This window comes from Panthera uncia, assembly GCF_023721935.1.
Source record: "Panthera uncia isolate 11264 chromosome C1 unlocalized genomic scaffold, Puncia_PCG_1.0 HiC_scaffold_3, whole genome shotgun sequence".
Taxonomy (NCBI): Eukaryota; Metazoa; Chordata; class Mammalia; order Carnivora; family Felidae; genus Panthera; species Panthera uncia.
In genome coordinates, this window is record NW_026057584.1 from 92,933,378 (window position 1) to 92,956,355 (window position 22,978).

Consider the following 22,978-nt stretch of genomic DNA (forward strand, 5'->3'; position numbering starts at 1 on the left):
CAGTCGGTTAAGCGTCCGACTTCAGCCAGGTCACGATCTAGCGGTCCGTGAGTTCGAGCCCCGCGTCAGGCTCTGGGCTGATGGCTCGGAGCCTGGAGCCTGTTTCCGATTCTGTGTCTCCCTCTCTCTCTGCCCCTCCCCCGTTCATGCTCTGTCTCTCTCTGTCCCAAAAATAAATAAAATTAAAAAAAAAAAAAAAAAAACGTTGAAAAAAAAAAAAAAAAAAAAAAAGGAGGGGAATTGTACTGGTAATCTGGACAGGTCCCTGAAGGTTTTTCTAGAAGTCACAGTGAGATGTTTGCCCATTCATTCCAGTAATGACAAACCACAAACCACAACTTGGCAGCTAGTTGTATAAAATCCTTGAGTATACTCTCTAAAGATGAGGAAATCAGAAGTAGCAAAAAGATGACTTGACTTTATGGATGGCCAAAGACCATGGGATCTATGATGGATGAAGTTACTACAACCACAAGGAAAACTAGACATAGTCAGTTGGAAAGCACAGAAAACAAATAAACAAAAATCCACATCATTCTACTAATCAAATTAAAGAATGTTACCATTGCCTATGCAAGACAAAATCATTACTATTTTATTAGCAATATAACATAAAGAATCATCTAATCACAGGTATGCCTCACTTTATGCACACTTGGTAAATAAAATTTACATCTAAAAGAACTGTTCAAGTTGCTCACAAATTCCTCTGAACTTGTGTTTAAACAAAGGAATCTCAGGCTGCTGAGCATCAACAGTTACAGAGAGGCACTTAGTAGAGAAGTGGCACTGTGGTTTAGGTTCATCATCTAATTATTCAGACAAAAGGAAGGGAAAGGACATAGTTCTGATAGTTTCAATAGTATATAGTTTGAAGACTGTCAAGTATGAGGAAAAAAATGCAATGATTTTGAAAAGAGGGAGAAAATTGAAGACTGGGAAAGAGGAAGTAGCTTCTTCGAGAATGAAAAGTACCATTAGGTTACTGAAGGGGAGGTGGTAGGGGAGATGGGTTAAACAGGTGATGGGTAGGGGCACACAGCTGGCTCAGTAGGAAGAACACGAGATTCTTGATCTTGGCATCATGAGTTCAAGTCCCACATTAGATGTAGAGATAAATAAATAAATTTAAAAAAATAGGTGATGGGTATTAAGGAGGGCACTGGTTGTGATGAGCACTGAGTGTTGGATGTAAGTGGTGAATCACTAAAATCTACACCTGAAACTAATATTGCACTGTATATTAATTAGCTGTAACTTAAAACCTTGGAAGAAAAAAAAAAGTCTAAGAGAAGAGTGTTTCTAATATTCTAACACTCCATATATCACCAACTTGGCTACACCTAAATTATTCTTTAATAAAAAGTGTTTCAATGTATCAAAAATTAAAAAAAAATTTTTCCTGTGATTTTTCTATGTTTAACGTGGAAGTCAGAGGAAAACAGGATCTATATATCATCTACAGAAATTTGTGTCAATATTGTGGGAAAGCATGTATTTTGTAAAGCAAGCAATGCCAATATAAGTGATAACCAAAAACAGAATAAACAACCAGATCTCAACATAGGTGTTATTTAACACTGTCATTCTCCTTTGTTAAAGGACTGCACTGCTGCAATATTATCCCATTTCTTCCAGCACTTTCAGAGGAAAGCACAATCAATTTTGCAAGCAAAGAGAACTAGGACAATATAAATTGATGGCTTAGGCACTTCCCTGGAGGGCTCCAAAGAATATTCTATTTTTAACTCTCTTTCACTTCAACAGAGAAGAGAGCAAGAAGGAAACACAGTGCTCAGCAGAAAAGTATTGCACAGGCTTTAACAGGCTAGTTTTATTTTGTGCAGGTGACGTGAACAGTAGTTGCGTTAAAGAAAAGCATTCTTAGTAATATGAACCAGACATAATGGGAAAGATAATAAAAAGAACCGAAGAACTGGTTATTCACAATAGCCCTAAATCTAAGGTCATTTCACTTAAGTTTTTCAAGACTAATAACCCCATACGGCAGAAGCACTGTGAGAGTAGATTTAGGTTTTTTTTTTTTTGATAAGCCATTTTGCCAACTCTAATCTGTACCTAGATATCCACAATATAATTTAGATGAACTGTTTCCAAATCATCAAAACCTCAAGTTTGTGATCTTGGTCTGTCTTACGCTTGGTTGGTGGGTCTTCAACTGAAAGCCTCTTAGGTGAATTTAGAAGAAGACACAATTGCCAGCACACCTTCACTATTCTTTTTCCTCTACCACCTTCTGCTCCACTATTTCTGTGATTAAATAAACACAAATACGAACACACAAAAAAGAATCTAATAAAAACAGCCCCATAGGTTATAGCTCATGGCTATTTAAATGACGATCCTATGAAAGAGTCTGTACAACTCAAGGAAATCTATGGGTACTTACCAGATACTTTTGGCTCCAGATTTCAGTGGCGGCAGGTTAATGGAGAAGGGAAAAGGGAAATAGGTGGATTTGTAGGTATTATACAATTGTCTGAATCTGTGTTGGTCACACAATACTAAGAAATGCTCATAGAATCAATGAAAAAACAAGGATAACCAGGGCCATCAAAAAGTAACAATATATAAAATTCCTATTATGTGAGTCAAAAGATGCCAAAAAAGAAACTAACTTTGTACCAAAGTCCCTATTTTACACAGAGAAATCCCTTGTTAATATCAGCCCTCCTGTGCTTATCCAATATGTCCATTTCTTCCTTGCCTGCTTTTTACACCAAGTTACTTTTAAATCTGTACTCTGCAATGCTGCCAATATTCTCTGCATGTTACAGACTGTTTATCCTAAAATGTTCCTTCTATGGTGTGGTTCATCAGGACCCTACCATAGTCTACTGGTAATGAAGCTTAATTGAAACCACATGGTTCTGCGTTACTTGAAAAGCTAACACTGACAATATAATGCATTGATATTCTTTGAATTTATCAACTGGCTGCAAAACTAAAATGACATTTCATTTTACAGAGTTATTCTGTTTTCCACATGCATGCGATATCACAGTTTGGAAAAAAATTGAATTATATCCCTGGTCAGCACCCATATGTAGTTTTAGATGCTTTTAGGTGTCTTAGGTCCATTAGATGGCATGCATTAATGCACACTAATATTCCTTAAAAGTTATGTAGCAGTAGAGAAAGAGATGTACTCGACTATTGCTAATGAGTTTGGCATGCTCAAGACATTAGCCTTTTAAGAAAAGCTATAAAGCAAACTGAATCTGCCATTCAAATCTGCTTTGGAAAAGAAATTAAAGCAATAGCTTTCACAAATTTTTAAAAAGTAAATTACATTAAGTCAAGGTTGTCATTTAAATTTAAATCCCTATTTCTAAGTATGATGCATGATTAAAAGGCATAATGGAAAATATAAGCAAATATTAATACCTTAATACAGCATTAAAAAAAGAAAAAAGAAAAGAGCAGTGGAAACCTGAGTAAAAAGAAGCCAGGAAGCAGCTGAAAAAGAGACCGGTTCACTGTGAGAAATGTAAACCTCTCAGACAGTGCTACGGCCCCGAATCCAACAGCTCAGGAACAAGGCCAATTATTGCAAAATATTAAACATATATGGTAAAGCTGCAAACTTTTCAAATGAGTCATAAGAATGAAAGCAGCTACACAGAAAACAGCCAGGGATCCATAAACCCAAAATCTTTGCTGTAACTACTATGTGCAGGAACAGTTTCTTTATATCAAGTTCCTTATATGCAGTATACTTTATAGTACTCGAACTGTAAACTTTATGATAAAGAGTTAAGATAATGAATCTTTATTATTACAACTGGCAGGTAACCATTTCTTTTGAAATAGTTGCTTGTGTGACTCTAGTTTTTGACAGTAAGTCACTAAGCTACTACAAACCAATCCTCCAATATTTCACCTTCCTCAACTAGAAATGACTCACATAAGCTAGAAACACAGTATCATGGAATTTTAGAGTTCACAGAGGCTTCAACAGACAATACAGCAAAACTCCCTTACTTTGCCAGTAAGTAAAATGAAACCCAGAAGCTTTAAGTGATAGACCTAATACCAGTTAAAAATGAATGAGGCTAACAGGATTTTATTCCTATTTTGTTTTCTTTCATACTATACAATGCACTGCCTGAAATGCCTTATGTAGCCAGAATTTCTTCTGCTTCTGCTGATTGGGGTTGACTTAACCTTGTTTTGAATGACCGTGACAGTTTCAGATTCATAACACAAGATATATATATATTCATTCCCCAACAATAATGATAATACTATTTTCAATTCATATCTCATAATAGATGGGAGGTTTGTTGTTAAGGACATTAACAACTATTGTGGACCTCTGGCACTCCCATGGATGGAAGACCAAAGCATTTTATCCTTGAGATATCTCCCCAACCACCTTCCTGCCCCCAAAAGGGAAAAAGAGAAGAAAGTTTTACATTTTTTCTTGCCATATCCCCTGGTTTATGAATATTTAATTTAAAGATTACTTATTTATTGTGCTCCAGTGAAGAAAAACTGTTACTAATCTATTAATGTTTTCATTATTTGGTTGAATAGTTTTACCCTTTTATGTAATACAAGAAAATAATATGCTGCTTGACTAAATGTTGTTTGGCAAGAAACAAAAAAGTAAGAGATGTAATAAATTATTTCTAATTTTAATCAGATTGGGATGGTGGAATGTACATAGGGAAATATAAGGAAAAGAATAAAAGAATGAAATCCAGAAAGTATAATGTGTATATAAAAAAATGTTAATTACTGAGACATAAATTGCTATAAATTTGTTAAAAAAAACACAGAAAAAATTGCCTTGTTCATTTCCCAATGCATTTTACTTTTCTATTAGGACACACACAAACATACATGCACACTTTTCTGTAAGCTTTAACAAAAAATAACCATTAACTAACTACAAAAAAAATCTTTCCATTTTGAGTTTTTTAGTAGTTCAAATCCTACTAATTCCACAAAAAGGTTATAATTACCAACACAATACTTGCCACTGGCACTACTGAACTTTTCTTTAAAGAGGGATTTGCTCTTGTACTTATTAGCATAACAAATTTCCTTCCCTTTCAGATAAGGATGATTTGAGGATTTCTTTTTTTCTTCAAACTGAATGATGTTCAACTAACTTAAGGTATAAACTGAGATGATAGTACATAAAATAATTGGAAGAACAGATTCTATAACATGTTACATTATGGTAACTTTAAGAGTCAAACACAACATTTAAAAACTGTTCACAAAAACTGTTTTTCTGTGCCTGTACTATACAGATGTACTCTGTTTCCCTCCTTCTCACCTTAACTAGCATTAGGAAAAATCCACAATGAAAATATCACTGATTATAAAACACGTACTGTCTGTCACATAGATATTTTGGCCCTCAATTGCGAGGAGTGGCATATTCAGCTGTTCTCCATTTAGTGGGAATATTTTTCCTGAGATGCATTTGTAAAACCCCATTGGTCCAACCTGTGATTAAAAGTTTCAATTCTGTAGGCAGTTTGACAATGGAGAGGAATAAAAATTTAGCCACGGAAAAGAACGAAACTTGTAAATTCATATAAACATGGAGTAAAGGATCTTTGCATGCCTCATTAATAGGCTGTATGAAACGAATTAGTCACACACAAGATATTGGAATGCAGAGACTGAAGGTAAATTTCTTTTTTGTTATGACATTAGCTGTAATCTGTATTATAATTTTGGAAGAAAAGAATCAAAAGAGAAACAATATGAAAAGTTAGTCACTGTAGCCCAGGAAAACTCACAAAATAATTTCTATTAGAACAACAATGTATTTAAAACTAATGAATGAATGGTGTCACGATGAATGCTCCCATCTATAAAGAATAACTTTTGATGACTTTCAAAATTAGGGCATGTATTAGTTTATATTATTTGAAGTGGATTGTACTATAAACTTCAGGAAAACTTGAATTAAACGGAGTCATAATTAAGACAGAAGTTGGCTAAAATGACCAATGCTTGCATTCAACATCCTTCAGAAGAACATTTGTCACACATACAATACAGGGCTAGTAAAACAAAAAAAGAAAGACCTAACACTAAGTCTAAGACAACTCCTAGGAGCAAAGGATTAAAAACCTGGCAGCTCCCCCACAGGAATGATAAGTAACAATCCTAACGGGTTAAGGAAGTTGGTGAGTCACAATGATCACTGAAGAGTGCATGAATGAGGAGAAGCACAGACACTTCTCATCAGATTGCCCTGTGTAGGCGTCCTTCTCCTAAAACTGCGGTTCCCCTTAAGAGTGGCACATAATATCAAGAGCAAGAAACTGCCTAAGTGGAGGGTTATGTGGCCTCAGTGACTCACGCTGATGTAGCCTGAGAGCCTCTGACAGTGACAACCAGCTAATACAGTCTCAAAGATGCCAAGAAACATACCACTTCTACACTAGAGTGATGAAAGGCTAAAAAGTACCTTATTACACATCTGGGGCAGAATCACAAATCTAGGTGGGAAGCACAGAAAGAAATGAATTCAGTAAAGATAGTTTTTTATACTGAAGTCACAGTTGTTTTCACAGAAAGATTAAAGAAAATTTGAGAGGGGCAAAAGGAAAAGGATCTTTTCAGTTTTAATATATTTGATATTCTTAGTATTAGATTGCATTTGGTTTAAAAATACCTTTCACTATACAACCGGCATACTGAAAAACAAAACACAAAAAAGATGTTTTAGAACATCATTCCTTTTAAAGGCACAGTGAGTCCAAGACATCAAAATATTTTCACCAGGCTAGATTCTCACAGTTAGGTCACTTTGATTCTTGCTTCTAGTTAGCTGTTCAGGAGGTATCTTAGCTTGCCGAGTCTGTCTTTTGTTGTTAACAGAGGTGGATTATCAGGCTGCAAAGGAGGCTTCACTACAATGGCAGTGAGTAATAGGAAGCTGCTCACCACTTTGCTTGGCATGGTACAGTCTTCACATTATGGTTTGTGGTTCTGTACACGTCAGCATATAAACCTGACAGTGTCATTTTTTGGCAGGTGCTAAGATTTGCCCACTCTTAATCTCACTGGTTTGCATATTCATATGCCCATGTCTGAGACCCTTGATAGATGGAGTGTGGTTAACATCATAATAGTAACACTGAAATAAAGCAGAATGAAAAAAGCAATATCCATAGCTAAGAAATCATGGCCTCAGAAATATTACTCACCTGTCTGCTGTGCAGGCTGTGGCAGTGGTTGGTTTAGATGTGAATTGTAATGGACAGAAGGGATTGGGCGATACTGAGGTTGACCAGAGTGATAGTGGCCTGGAGCACAGTAACAGGCTGGCATCTAGGATAAGTGTTGAGGAAGAAAAATCAGTTTCACTTGCAAAGAAATGTTTTCTCTGAGGAACAACAGAATGTAATGAGTAATAATTCCATCACTACCCAAAAATACATTTTCTTAGCTTTTACATTTATGTGAAAAAATTTTTAAAAATTTCAAGCATACAGGATACATAACAAAAGACACCTACCAATATACCTGACAATTACATTTAGTAGGTTTAAATTTTTTGGCCATATTTGTTTCCGATTTCTTTCTCTGTTTTATAAAACCAAACACTATTAAAATAGCTAAAGGCTTACTCTAGCATTCTTTTGTCCTATATTCAACAGAAAAACCATTATCCCATAGTTGGTGTGTATCTTTGTTATAAATGTTTTGGAACCTCTACTATATATGTATATCTGTTATCCATACAGAAAATTGTTGAGGATCTAAAAAATTTACATTATACTACTGTACTATATACAACTCCATGCAAATTATTTTGCAATTAACATTCTTTTTTGAGACTTCTCTTGGTTGAAACATATATACTGCTAGCTCATCCAATTTGATATATGAACTGCAATCATTGTATAAATTAGTCAGTTTATCTATTCCCACACTAATACACAGTTGCGCTGGTTCCATTTTTTAATTTTTCTCATATTTCTAATGTAAATTAAAATGCCAATACAAATCCTATTTGTCAATTATACCTTAATAAAGCTGGGGGTAAAAACAGTAAGACTAGCTTGATTATATTTACTTCTGGTGCTATTTAAAAAATTTTTTTTAATCTTTATTTATTTTTGGGAGAGAGAGAGAGAGAGCATGTGCATGCAGACAGGGAAGGGGCAGAGAGAGAGAGGGAGACACAGAATCCGAAGCAGGCTCCAGGCTCTGAGCTGTCAGCACAGAGCCTGATGGGCAGCTCGAACCCATGAACCATAAGATCACGACCTGAGCCAAAGGTGGACACTTAACCAACTGAGCCAACTAGGTGCACCTCCTTCTGGAGCTATTTATACTAGTTGTGCATTTCTCTTAATCTGACCTAGTTTGGAATAAAGAATAAACAATTAATTCAGTGATGTAGAAATATGTGGTAAATTAACTTTAGTAGCTTCATAAGCTCTTTCAGGTTCTGCTCTTCCAGTTGGATTACTTCTCAAAGAGACACCTGTAGACATCTTAAAGAATGCCCATTTCATCTGGAAACCAGCTGGAGTACATAATTTCTATATCAGTTATAAGCCAAGAATCTCCTAAATTTACTATAACATTCTTCTGATTCTGAAACATTAGATACAATACACATGTGGTCCCTTAACCGTTCCTGGAGGTATCAGTGAACAATAGGTTTTCCTGATTTCAGATCTTAATCCATTATTATACTTTTCAGTATATGTATGTATATAAATAACAGTATATTCTTTTCTCCCCCTTAATTAAAAAGGATATCACTGGGGTGCCTGGGTGACTCAGTTGGTTAAGCACCTGACTCTTGATTTCAGCTCAGGTCACGATCTCATGGTTTTGTGAGTGTGAGCCCCGTGTCAGGCTCTGTACTAAGAGAGTGGATCCTGCTTGGGATTCTCCCTCTCTTTCTGCCCCTACCTTGCTTGTATGAGTGAATGTGCATGCATACGCGCGCGTTCTCTCTCTCTCTCTCTCTCTCTCTCTCTCAAAATAAGTATATAAACTTAAAAAAAAGACATTGTTTAAGGCAAAAGAAAAAAAGGACAAAGGAAAAATCAAATGTAATACTAAAAGAATTCAAATAATACAAAAGGCAGGAAAGGAAGGATATAGGAATAAAACAGAGATAAAACAAATGGAAAACAAATAGCATTGTGGTATCCCTGCATTTAGCCATGTCAATAGACATACTAAAGATAAAAGGACCAGACACTCCAATGAGACTGGATAGGACAGAAAAGATGAACTATACACTATATGCAAAAGATAGACTTTAAATACTGAGCATTCAAGGGTGCCTAGGTGGCTCAGTCAGTTGAGCGTCCCATTTCGGCTCAGGTCATGATCTCACAGATCATGAATTTGAGCCCCAGATTGGGCTCTGGGCTGACAGCTCAGAGCCTGGAGCCTGCTTTGGATTCTGTGTCTCCATCTCTCTCTGTTCCTCCCCTGCTTGTGCTCAGTCTCTCTGCCTCTCAAAAATAAATAAACATTAAAAAAATTAAAAAAAAAATATCGAGCGTGCAAATAAGATAAAAAAAGATACCATTTAAATGCTCATCAAAAGAATGCTGAAGTCACTAGATTTGTCAGATAAAATAGGTTTTAAGAGAGAAAAACATTTCATTGCTTACTATAGGTTCCAACACTATACAAAACTGGCAGAATGTAAGGGAGACATAGACCAATCCACTATCACTTAATTAAAAAAATTTTTTTTTAAAATGTTCATTTGTTTTTGAGAGACAGAGACACAGACAGAGTGTGAGTGGGGGAGGGCAGAGAGAGAGAGAGAGACACAGAATCTGAAGCAGGTTCCAGGCTCTGAGCTGTCAGCACAGAGCCCCATGGAGGGCGCCAAAGTCAGACACTTAACTGACTGAGCCGCCCAGGTACCCCAACCACTATCACTTATTGACAGAACTGGACAAAAGATCTAAAAGAATCTAACCAACAACACTGACTCAACTGATACTTAGAGAATAATAAATGCAAAAAAAACCAAAAAGTAAAAAATGAAAGAGATTAAGATAAGCTAAATTAATGGAAAGATACCCCATGTTCATTAAGATTGGAAGATTTAGTATTAAGCTACAATAATATCCAAAGCAATCCACAGATTCAATGCAATCTCTATCAAAATTCCAATGGTGTCTTGCAGAAGTGAAAAAACCAAACATCATATTTATATGGAACCATAAGCCACATAGCCCAGTAGCCAAAGCAATCTTAAAAAAGGACAAAGTTGGGGTGCCTGGGTGGCTCAGTTGGTTAAATGTCCAACTCTCGGTTATGGCTCAGGTCATGATCTAGCGGTTTGTGAATTCAGGCCCTGCATCCGGCTTCGCGTTGACAGCGGGAAGCCTGCTTGGGGTTCTTCCTCTCCCTCTCTGCCCCTCCCCTGCTTGCTCTTTCTGTCTCTTTAAAAAAAAAAAAAGAAAGAAAGGAAGAAGAAGAAGAAAGATGGAGGACTCACATTTCCTGATTTTAAAACTTACCACAAAGGTATAGTAATAAAATAGTGCAGTACTGGCATAAAGGTAGAAACACAGAATAGCAAAAGTAAGAGTTTATTTGATACCAATAAACCAGAGTACCAACACCATTCAATGGGAAAAGAACAGGGTCTTCAATAAATGATACCAGAACAAACAAATACACACAAAAGAATGACGTTGGGACTCTTACACGTCATTATCATACGCAAAAATTAACTCTAATGGATAAAAGATCTACCTATTGGAGCTAAAGACCATAAAACTTTTTTTTTTTTAATGTTTATTTTTGAGAGACAGAGAGAGAGAAAGAGTGTGTGTGTGAGCAGGGGAGAGGCAGACATGGGGACAGAGGATCCAAGGCAGGCTCTGACAGCGACAGCAGAAAGCCTGACACAGGACTCAAACTCACAAAGTGTGAGATCATGGCCTGAGCTGAACTCGGACACTAATCCCACTGAGCCACTCAGGTGCCCAAGACCATGAAACTCTTAAAAGAAAACAGGGATAAAATCTTCATGACCTTGGATTTGGCAATGGATTCTTAGATATGATATTAAAAGTATCAGCAGTAAAATGAAAAAAAAAAAAAAAAAGGATAAAGTGGATTTCATCAAAATTAAAGTTTTGATAACTAATTAAGGACATTATCAAAAAGTCAAAGGACAACTACAGAATGGTGAACATCTTTGCAAATCACACACCTGATAAGGGTCTAGTATACAGAATATATAAGGAACTCTTACAACTCAACAAAAAGACAATCTCCTGAAAAAAATGGCAAAGGACTTACAACAGACATTTCTCCAAAGGAGACAGATAATGGCCAACAAGCGTATGAACAAATGATTAACCAATCATTAGGGAAATACAAGTCAAAACCACAACGAGATATCTATTTCACACCCAAAGGATGGCTAGGATAATAATAATTTTTTAAAAGGGAAATAATAAGTGTTACTGCCAAAATGTGGAAAAACTGGAACCTCAATACATTGCAGATAGGAATATAAAATGACACCATAGAAAGCCTGGTGATTCCTCAAAAAATTAAACACAGAATTACCATATAATTCAGCAATTTTATTCCTAGGTATATACCCAAATAAATGAGAACAGATACTTGAACAAATACACGTACCTCCATGTTCATAACAGCACTATTCACAATGTGCAAAGGGTAGAAACATCCCAAACCCATTAATGGTTGAAAAATGAACAAACGGTGGTATATACAAACAATGGCATATTATCCAGACCTAAGAAGGAATGAGGTACTGATACATGCTACAACATGGATTAACCCTCAAACACTGTGTTAAGTTAAAAAAGCCAGACACAAAAGGTAACAATATGGCATGATTCCATTAATATGAAGTATCCAGAATAGGTAAATCCTTAGAGACAGAATGCAGATTGGTGGTTCCAAGGGCTGGGGGAGAGGGCAAATGGGTAATAACTGCTTAATGAATACAGAGTTTTCTTTTGGGGTGATGAAAATAAAAATGTTTTGGAACTAGAGAGAGGTGATAGTTGCAAAACACTGTATATGCACTAAATGTCAGTGAAGTGTTCACTTTAAAATAGTTAATTTTATATTATGTGAACTTTACCTCAAAACAAACCAAAAAAATCATAAACACTAAAATGATAGAATACAAATGCTTTCAAGTGCACATGGATCTTGCCCCCAAAAGACTACATACTGGGAAATAAAAGAAGACTCAAGAGATTCCAAAACAAATCTTAGAGTAGGTTCTCTGACCACATGAAATTAAAACAGAAATCAAAACAGTAAGGTATTTAGAAAGCCCCAAATATTTGGACATTAAATAACACACTTCTAGACAAATCATGGGTCAAAAAAGTCACATACAAAAAAGAGAGAGAGATTTTGAATGAAATAACAAAAACACAACATATCCAGTTTTATGAATTGCAGCTAAAATGGTGCTTTAGAGGAAAATTTATAACATAAAAAAACTTAGAAAGGAAGAACAATAAAAAATCAGTGATCTATGCTTCCACCTTAAAAAGCCAGAAACAAAAGAGCAAATAAACCCTTAAAATAAGTGGAAGGAAGAAAATAATGGTAAAGGCAGAAGTAGCTCAAACAGAAAATGGATAAAAAAATTAATGAAACCCTAAATTGGTTTTTTATTTTTTTTTATTGTTTAAGGAAGGTGGGGAGGGAGGGAGAGGGGGAGAGAGAGAGAGAAAGAAAGAGAAAGAGAGAGAGAGAGAGAGAGAGAGAGAGAGAGAGAGTGAGAATATGAATATGCATGCCTGAGCTGGAGAGAGATCATGACCTGAACTGAAATCAAGAGAACGCTTAACTGACTGAGCCACCCAGGTGCCCTGAAACTCTAAATTGGTTTTCTAAAAACATTGATGGAATTGATAAATCTCTTAAGTAAATAAGACACAAAGAAGAGAGAAGAATGAAATTACCAACATTAAGAATTACATAGGTGATACCATTAAAGATCTTCAAGATACTAAAATTATAAGGTGGATATTATGAGCAACTGTTTGCCAATAAATTTGAAAATATAATTAAATTATACAAACTATGAAATCTGATCCAAAAAGAAATAGAAAATTGGATTAGCTCTGTATCTACTAAAAAACTGAATTTGTAATTTTAGAATCTTCTCCACAAAATAACTCCAGATCCAGATGGATGCATCAGCGAATTCTAGCAAACATTTAAGAGAAGAGTCCTACACAAAGTGCTTTAGGAAATTAAGGAGGCAATAATATCTAATTCATTTTGAGGCCAGTATCAGTGCCATCCTGATACTATAACCTGAAAAAGACATTATAAGCAAACCATAGACCCATATCCATTATGAACATTCATGCAAAAATCCGTAAGAAAAGTCGAATGAATCCAGTGATATATAAAAAGATGTTATATCATGACCAAGTGGGAGTATGTTCCTGAAATAAAAGGTTAACTTAACATTCAGAAGTCAGAATAATTCACTGTATTAAGAGAGTGAAGTGGAGAAAAAAAATCACATGATCATTTCAACAAAGAAAAAGACATTTTATAAGACTTAATACTCAATTCATGGTAAAAACTCTCAACAAACTAAGAGAATTTCCTCAACCTCATAGAGGGCAAAAACCCCACAGATAATATCACAGTTAATGATGAAAGACAGAATGCTTTCCCCTAAGACTGGGAACAAGGAAGAATATATACTTTCAAAACCTAGCCTTAAGTTAATAAATGAATTCTAGGGAATTTACTTCCCCCTGTTATGTTGTGTGTATATTCAACATCAGAGCTCATAGACAATACAATAAGGCAAGACAGAGGAATAAAAGGCATATATATTGGAAAGGATAATATATGTAGAAATGGTCTTCAATATAGAAAATCCTAAGCAGTCTGTAAAAAAGTACTAGAATAAATTTAGAAAGTCCATAGGATTTAAGATAAATGCACAAAAATCAACTTTATTTCTACATACTAGCAAATGATGAACAGAAAATGAAATTTTAAAATAATCTCCTTTAAAATATCATTAAAAAACATTACATACTTAGAGATATATTTAATAAAATATATGCAGTACTTGTATAACTAAAACTACAAAATACTGTTGGGAAAAATTAAGGAATATTCATGTAAATGTAGACAGATAACATGTTCCTGCATTGAAAGGTTTGATAGTATTATGATGTTAATTCTCCCCAAACCGACCTGAACACATCAGTTTATTTTTATGGTGTACCTACCTTATTGTGTTTCTTGTAAGCTAATTAAAACAAATCTATCAGTTAAAAGGAAACTCAGAAGTGACATACTTTATCTAACTGAAGTATCTACTAGTTATGTGGCTGAGAAGGGAAGATGATGGCCAGCTTTGTTTATATACACATTCTCACAGATTCTCTCCATGTGAAATAAAAAGTAAGCTCTCTAAGGTTAAAAGGTGAGAAAGCGACGTACCTGTGGTGAGGGCTGCTGAATATATCCCTGCTGCTGAAGCACAGGCTGGCTGACAGGATGGCCAGAGGCAGCATAGCCAGCAGAAGGGACTGGCTGCCCAGGTGGCAGAGGAGGGGGAGGAGGTGGTGGTGGCGGTGGTGGTGGAGGGGCTGCCGTCATGATATAACCAGACTGCTGTGGGGACTGAAGAACAACAGTGGACTGGAACATGGTGGCATGAGGGTCAGAACCATCTGCAGATGGCTGGCGGGCAAGACTCATGTGGCTAAACTGAGACCCAAGGTTGTCCTGCTAAAAAAAAAAGGGAAAAGTCAGAAATCAGTAAGCCTTCCATACACACGTAAACCAAACTTCTAAAAAAAAAAAATACTTCATGTATTTGAAGATGAACTGCAGTAGTATGGGTATCATGTATCTATAACAGATTTGATTTAATAGAACAGCTTCAATAAAATTAGAACTCTAAGGCAGGAAAGTAGGAGTATTATAATGCTGTCATTAATAAATTACTTTTAAAGTAGATCTAATGGATTGCAAAGCATGCAGAAGAGTAGGGTGTAAAAACATTTCACACAAAAAAATGAAAAGACACTTATCTAAATGATGATTAAAGACACATAAGGATGTGTGAAGTGAAAACTGGACATACTTATATTATAAATTAACATCTTCTCAAAGGACTTCAAGGACCGGGTAACTAACAAGGCACAGTACTAATTATTCTACCCCTTTTCCTAAAAGGCAAGATTCTGGTTCTAGGCACCGCTGTTTATCTTATCACACCTGTTGAAAATACTAGCACAAATGAAAAAAAAAATGCATAAAATCCACCCCAGTCTTCTAATCTCTCAAAAATAATTTGGCCATAAATTCTATTCTTCTCTAGGGTTTTTCAGTCTCTTCCTAAAGTCAGATGTTGACAAATGTAATCGAGATGAGTTTCCTATTGCTTTTGCTACTTGGTGAGCAGGCGAATCATGTCCAGCCAAGAGAGGTTTATAATGTACATGCCATCTGACAAATGTTTTCTCTCACTCAACAGCCTAAGGACCAGTTCTGACTAGTCTAGATAATATCATTGAAATGACAAAAATGGGGTTAAAATGGCATCCCCTTGCTCCTAAAGAGCCAGAGATTGGCAACAATATATACCACATTTTGTTAAGAGAATTTTGGAAAAAGTTACTTAAAAAAAATTGTGGCAACTGAGTTGTCAGATCAAAGTCGACACATCTGCAATTTCTAGTCTGCTGGTTTTTGCAAAGTACATTACAGCTATGGAAAAGACAGGGAACTGAAAAGGGGTACCTGATTTAATGACTGGAAATACATGGTTTTATGCTTGCTCTGACACACTCTAGCATTATTAGCCTAATTCAATGAATAGTTTCAAAAGGGAAAAATGTACTAAAATATACCTATTAGTTGTAATTACACAGTAATCTGGCCAAATATTTTAACTATACACCACCATCAGAGTCGTCTTGAAAAAAAGTCATTTTCTTATTCCAACAATCTGCCATTTTTCAAAACATTTTTGAGGCTTTTATGTTATGTTCATTGATACTTTTGATCTTCTCAATGCTGGCAAAATTTTATTTTTACAGATTGGAAGTGATTTTTGAAAATCATTCACAGCCAATGCTGGTAAATAAGGTTGCCCCCAGCTCAACGCAAAAACACTCTCAATATAAGAAAACGTTTCTACAAAATGTCAAGTGATTTTAAGACATAGCTTGTAATTTAACCTAAAAAGTAGTGTCAAAATATGATGCCATATATTCAAAAAATAACAGCACCACCGGGAAAAGTCTATTAGGCTGTTTAGGGAGACTCATTTTAAGGGAAGGGAAGGGAAGTAACATTTATTGAATACTCATTTCATGTTAGGCCCTAGGCAGGAATTCCATTCCAACTTTTACATTGTTGTCTCATATACTTAGTAACTATAGAAGGTCACAGAGAGAACACATGGCCCTGGTGCTTGTAAACTCTGAGAGGTAGAATTTAGGGCATACTTTGGATTGAAGAAGGTACCATTCATTACAGTCACAGATTAAATATCTAGAGATCTTCTTGGGAATATACTTAGAAGAATATCTTATGTAATCATAAGCTCCAATTCACCCTAATAACTGGGATAAGTCTACGGGGACCTATGTACTGGGGAAAGAACAGAAAGCCTTAAACCCAGATGAAGGCTGCCACTCCAAGATTGCACAGATTGCACTGATCTCAAGGAGAAAAGTAGCTAAACCATTTTAGGACTAGAATTGTCAACCTGAAAATCATTTCATTGTGGAAAAGCAGGAAAAAATTGGGATTTATATAATCACTATAAGAAGTCAATATAACAAATATTCTACAGTAGACAGTAAATTATTTCTAATACAAGTTAGAAACACTTTTTCAGTATATGTGTCTAGGACTTTAAATAGTCACATAAGATCATATCACATTAATCACATTCATGAGCATCCATCACACATCCACCCACAGAAACAATGCAGGAGGTGAATAGAGATATAGTACCACGGAGTATTGCTGGGTGGGTGAGACTGGCAGGAGCGGGGATGGGTAAGGGGCTGTAGAGTACTGAACAGGCTGTGAAGAGGACTGCAGAGGACGAACAGGCTAAGGAATAACAGGTTGGCAAACAATGTTAATGTCAGAATAAAATGTTACAAGAATTGCATAAAATGGACACTTTTTTGGCAAGAGCTTAAACTATATTTATAAAGTGGTCTTAAACAACAATAATAGGAAACAACAAAAACAATGCTAAATGAAGAAACTCTACACAGTAAAAATTTAAAAAACATACCTATGTTTTAATATATAATTTTTTTCATAAACATATTTATTAGATTCATAGAAACAGGTAATTTAGACATTTCAAATCCTATTATCTAACCCAAACTCCTAGGTTAAGTCAGTAAAAACAAAACCACTCATTCTTACTTCCTGGTTTGATGGAGGGGCTGTTCTATTTAGCATTATAAAACTAAATAAAAGAAAAACTTCATTCATTATCAGACAATGAAAACTTAACATAGTATCTATGCCAATTACTATCTGATAAGGCATGATTAAATACTCTTTTGGGACCATAGGGCCTGAATTCTAACAATTTTCACTTTAAAAAATTTATTTACTTTTTTAATTTTAGCAGTTTTTAAAGTACAATATGTTGTGGGTGCCACTAAGAGTAACAGCCTAAAGAACAGCACACACATACATACAGGCACATGTACACACATAAACTTATCTCTTTTACACAAGGAAGATAAACACATTTGTCTTGCAACTACAAATTTTGGTTGAGAGAGTAGATGCCATGTGGAGCTGAAAAACTAGTGACCTGAAATTTTTTCACTAATGATATACTTCTGCATTTCAGAAAAATAAGGATAAGTTTTATGTTTCCCAGGGACACTCAAAAACAGACACTATAGAAAATGAACAATGTTTTAATCATTTCAAACCTTAAGGAGTACAGCTGGCCATCCGCAGGCTAACAGTGGCATCTGACTTAGTTTCCCAGTCTTATATTTATATTAGATAGTTGATTACAAAAGGGTAATACACATACTGGCTTAAAGACTCTCATAATCCATGTTATATAGGTGACAGTCAGACTAAGATAAGTGACCTGTAGACAGCCATGTAAGCAAGCACTGGAGGAACCCAGGTCATTTTATCTAACGAAAACTCTCACTTTTGCTTAAAATGTATACACATGAATCTCTGTCTGGACAGTATTTCCTAAAAGAATACTTTGAAAATGTAAAATAAGCGAACTGAATAAGCTTCCCAAGGAAATAATCTAAATAAGGGGAAAGTCTTATGACAACTCAGATGTGTATGGTGAGTTACACTTCCCCCACAAAATCAACACAATAGTTCCTAAAAAATGAAAAAAATAGAATCTCACAAAAGATCTAGAACTAAAGCAAAAGTACTAAACAAGGTAAAAACTGAAGGATCTATAGAGCCACTGGTTCCTCACTAATCTCTTCACTAGAAATTAGCAAGCTTCCTAGCAGATGACAGCACATATCACACTAAATGAGGTGCAGTGGTTTTAGAACTTCCAAGCACAGGCTATTCAATGTGTTATTAAGTCAGACAACCATTAAGACGTAACTTTCTTCCAGACATCTTGACCTACTATGTAAGTGTCAGATGATACAAAAGCTTTAGTCGGCTGTAAGATAAAAGAAAGAGGAGTCCGATGAGCACCAGTGGTATGAATTAATGTCTCTGAGAGTGTCAAGTGGTAATGAGACAAATGTGGGCGGGAAGACTCGTTGTTCAAAGTGAAATTCCGACACCACTTAGAAAAGGAAAAGCCTTAGCTCTTCCTTTTCCTACTTAAATTGCAAATGGCTGCAAAACAATATCCACTTAAAAGTGACTGGTTTTGAGAAATGCAGCCCATCTGAAGGCTTTGGAAATCATACTATTATTTTGTTTGGTTATTTGAAACTTCATGGATGGATTATCTCAGTGCAGAAAGAAAGTAGTTACTGAGTATCATTTGTTCATCAATTCTCTATTTTGGTATCTGATGATGAATTACCTGAAACACCTGAAGCAACACCAGGACAATCAACCACGAAGTTTGATGCATATCCTGAGATTTCAAATTACAGTCCATTAAAGCTCTATTCCTTTTTTAAAATGTTTATTTTTTTTTGAGAGAAAGAGAGCAAATAGGGTGGGAGGACAGGGAGAGGGGGACAGGATCTGTAGCGGGTTCCTTGCTGACAGCAGAGAGCCCAATGTGGGGCTGGAACTCACAAACCATGAAATCACTGACATAAGCCAAAGTCAGACCCTCAACCAACTGAGCCACCCAGGTGCCCCTAGGCTCTATTTCTAAACTAAGCTATCTACACCTTTATTTAGGATAGTCTCATATCTAAATCATACAAAATTATTTCTAAGAGATAATAATCTGAAATATATAATCATAGATGAATCCTTAGACTTTTTTGAAGCCACCAGACAAATACTATTTCCACTGAATGAAATGAAAATCAGTCTTATAAAGCTCCTGGTGAAATATGTAGCAAGGCATAGGCAACTGACAACAAGATGAAAGAGAAACACTTCAGGACCTAACTGAATGAAGGCAAGGCAGAGAAGGCCAGGGAGGGCGTTTTACGTATTCTAATGTGTACCTGTGCATTTTTAATCAAATGGGGTTGGGAAGTGGATATGGGAGTCTTTGGAAACAGTTTTTAGGCAACTTCCTCTTCATAGATTTGTATGTTTGGTTTTTAAAAAAATTTCTTTTTTACATTTATTTATTTTTGAGACAGAGAGAGAGCATGAACGGGGGAGGGTGAGAGAGAGGGAGACACAGAATCTGAAACAGGCTCCAGGCTCTGAGCTGTCAGCACAGAGCCCGATGCGGGGCTCGAACTCACGGACTGTAAGATCATGACCTGAGCTGAAGTCGGTCGCCCAACCAACTGAGCCACCCAGGCGCCCCCACAGATTTGTATGTCTTAAAAGCACATCAAAAACCTAGAAATCCTACTTTATATAAACTACCTTGCCCAATATTAGGAGTCTTAATTGCCAGAGGCACAATTATTTACAAAACTTTGAAAGTATTTGATGACATTACCACTGCTCATATATTCTTTACCCTTGCACTACACAAACGATATAACTTGCCAATAAAATTAATGAAATTTCCCTAGTTCAAGTTTATCTCCATACTTCTTTCGTAAGAAAGTATTCTACAAGTTCTCACCAGTGGAATATTTAGATAGTCTTATGGAGAAAAAGAGGTGTAACTAACTGTACAAGCTGTCTTTGATATGTTATACAACCTTTAAAAGAACAAAAGTAAATGAGTTTACACTGGGATAATCAAGTTCCCCAAGGATGAATAATACATCTATATGGGAATAGCCAGAATGTGAAAGTGTATGTGCAAACTTTAAACATTTCTACAAATTCAAGATACTATTAAGAGTGCTTCTGTGAATTCTAATTCAGAATGTTTTTGCCTCCCTCTTTTGTAGAATAGGTGGGATGCAAAGTACCTTGCCGAACTTGAGCAACTTAAGTTTCTTCTATCTTCTTGATCTGTTGAACCTTAGAACAACTTACTTATTAGCTCACTGGGATAATCTTAGTTTTGTTTTTATTCCTTTTGTCCATCTCTTGCTGTTGTAGAATACGGAGAACATACTCACCACATAGGCTCATGAGATATGAAATTTCCTTCTTTCCAATATATATTCTGTATTTATTAGCTGAAAATCCTGTGAAGTTAACCTCTCTTCCTACAAACAGGGAGCGGGACATCACTGGTGCAGAATATTAAAGTTCTAAGAGATACTTGGGCTAGCCCAATTATAATTATAATTAGTGAGTTTAAACCCAAATATATAAAGGGAGGTGAACTTAGCATTATGTAATCATGGATATGTGCACCTGTGAGAAAATGTGATTAGCTGCTTGTTGTTGAGGTGGTGGGGGTGGCAGAGGTGGCTGTGGAGGTCCAGGCACTTGGGTTCTAACAGGTTGTTGAGTCATAGGAGGATTATACACAACTGGACTTCCATCTGGGTTTATGAAGGGCTGACCTGAAAAATTATAAGAGGAGGGAAAAAAACCATTTACAGTTGAGACCGAACATAGGTCATTTCTATGAACAATCTGTAACACAGGTCTATAATCCTTACTCAAAATCCCAAAGCCAAGTTTCTGAAGACCAAAAGATTTTCTTAGCAGAGGAAACAAAGTGTGACCATACCTGAGCCTATTTTAATAGTCTTTATTTTTCTTAGAGTAAATTTTTTTTTCATTTTTTAAAAATATAATTTATTGTCAAACTGGCTTACATACAACACCCAGTGCTCATCCCAACAAGTGCCCTCCTCAATGTCTATCACCTATTTTCCCTCCCCGCCACCCCCTCCCCCGCCAGTTTGTTCTCTGTATTTAAGTTTCTTGTAGTTTACCTCCCTCCCTGTTTGTAACTATTATTTCCCCTTCCCTTCCCCCATGGTCTTCTGTTAAGTTTCTCACAGAGTAAATATTTGAAAATTCTGCTGCAGTGTTTTACTATGTAGGTGCTGCTCTAAAACCTCCTGGAGTTATTTTATAATACACAGCATTTTTCGAAAACTCTGAATTCTGAATATCTTGCTCAAGGGATTCAGTTATAGGACTGTGGTCCTGCAGTGCTTTAACGATTTCAGTTTTAAGAAAAAATTCTTGACTTTGGGATACTGGAATGTTATTAATTAGCCTCTATTACGTAGTGAGAAAGAGCTAACTTATAGACCACAATGCATATGCTTAATTAGTGAAATTAACACTGGATGAAAATTAAAAATGCTTGCCAGCTTCAAATTTCAAATCATGGACTTGATGGCAGAGTCCTTATTTTATAACTTCTAAAGTTGTAAGTTGTGAACTCTGAAGAATTTTGTAAAATAATTTTTTAATTCTAGTGAGCTTGATTCACAGGTATGAAAAAAACCTTTAATATTGATTTAGAGGCTTATTGTTATTGCTTACTAATTACTGGGGGGATATCTGAAGTGCCTAAGTAAATGAATTTTACTCTTTTCTACACATACATTCTGAGCAACTTTTTCTTATTATGAAAATATTTTTATTGTGGGAAAATAACCAATAAATAGGGATCGAAAAAAAATAAATCCCCCCATAATCTTGTAGTTAACAATTTGGATACCCTTCTTCCAGAACTTTTTTTTTTTCAAAGCAGAGGTAAACAGATACACAGATTAGTATTTTTCCTTACACTATACACTATATTATTAAAAAAAAAAAGAACAGAAAAAAAAGGGACTATGTGAAATATACTATGATACCCATTTAGAATGGGAAGAATAGAGAAGTTAAAGAGAAATCTGACTGAACAATTGTTAAAAATTGTCTTAATAATATCCTTTCTTCCATGGTAAAACCCATTTGCTTTCTGAAACTTATGACATAATAAAATAATTGTGGGGAGAGAAGAATACATTGTTCCACTGATACCAAGTGGGAAAAGTCCTTCAAATTCAAATAATTTTCATTAAGTTTCTTGATAATTTAGTTATATGAAAACAAGTAATGCTGGGTATTTGTTGATTGTTATGTAATTTTGAACAAAAATGGTAGAGAAGATATGAGTGGAAGCATGCTTAAAAGTAACTTAAGGGCCGTTTGAAAACGTTGGATGTGTTGTAATGCTGTTCTCAAAAAGCAAAGAGATCACTTTTGGACTCATTTAAAATTAAGAATACAATTCAATTACAGGTTGATCTGTTGCTCATTCTATAATTTCCTATTCAGTAGAATCTTTCATATCATTGAAAAATCATTAGAATGATTTGAATGAAAAGTAATAGTAAATAGTATATTAAGTCATCTTATATCCTGCTCCAGAAAAACAAGAAGTTTAGTAATATAATAAATCTCAAGGAGAAGATAATGGTTATTAAGCAAAAACGGAATTTCTGAATAGTCAGTTATT

General features: G+C 35.5%; 1 protein-coding gene across 17 annotated transcripts in view; it reads right to left on the bottom strand.

The window, feature by feature from the left end:
- Window positions 1-22,978, bottom strand: part of R3HDM1 (R3H domain containing 1) — a 205,344-nt gene that overhangs the window by 66,231 nt on the left and 116,135 nt on the right. For 14 of the 17 annotated variants that reach the window (XM_049615699.1, XM_049615700.1, XM_049615695.1 and 11 more), the window contains 4 exons: window positions 20,923-21,074; window positions 16,999-17,100; window positions 14,467-14,757; window positions 7,203-7,326 (listed from right to left, as the gene is read on the bottom strand). In XM_049615699.1, the coding sequence (XP_049471656.1) occupies window positions 7,203-7,326; window positions 14,467-14,757; window positions 16,999-17,100; window positions 20,923-21,074 (669 nt within the window). The remainder of the gene's footprint in view (window positions 1-7,202; window positions 7,327-14,466; window positions 14,758-16,998; window positions 17,101-20,922; window positions 21,075-22,978) is intronic. The other 3 variants (XM_049615703.1, XM_049615708.1, XM_049615704.1) reach the window with 2 other exon arrangements.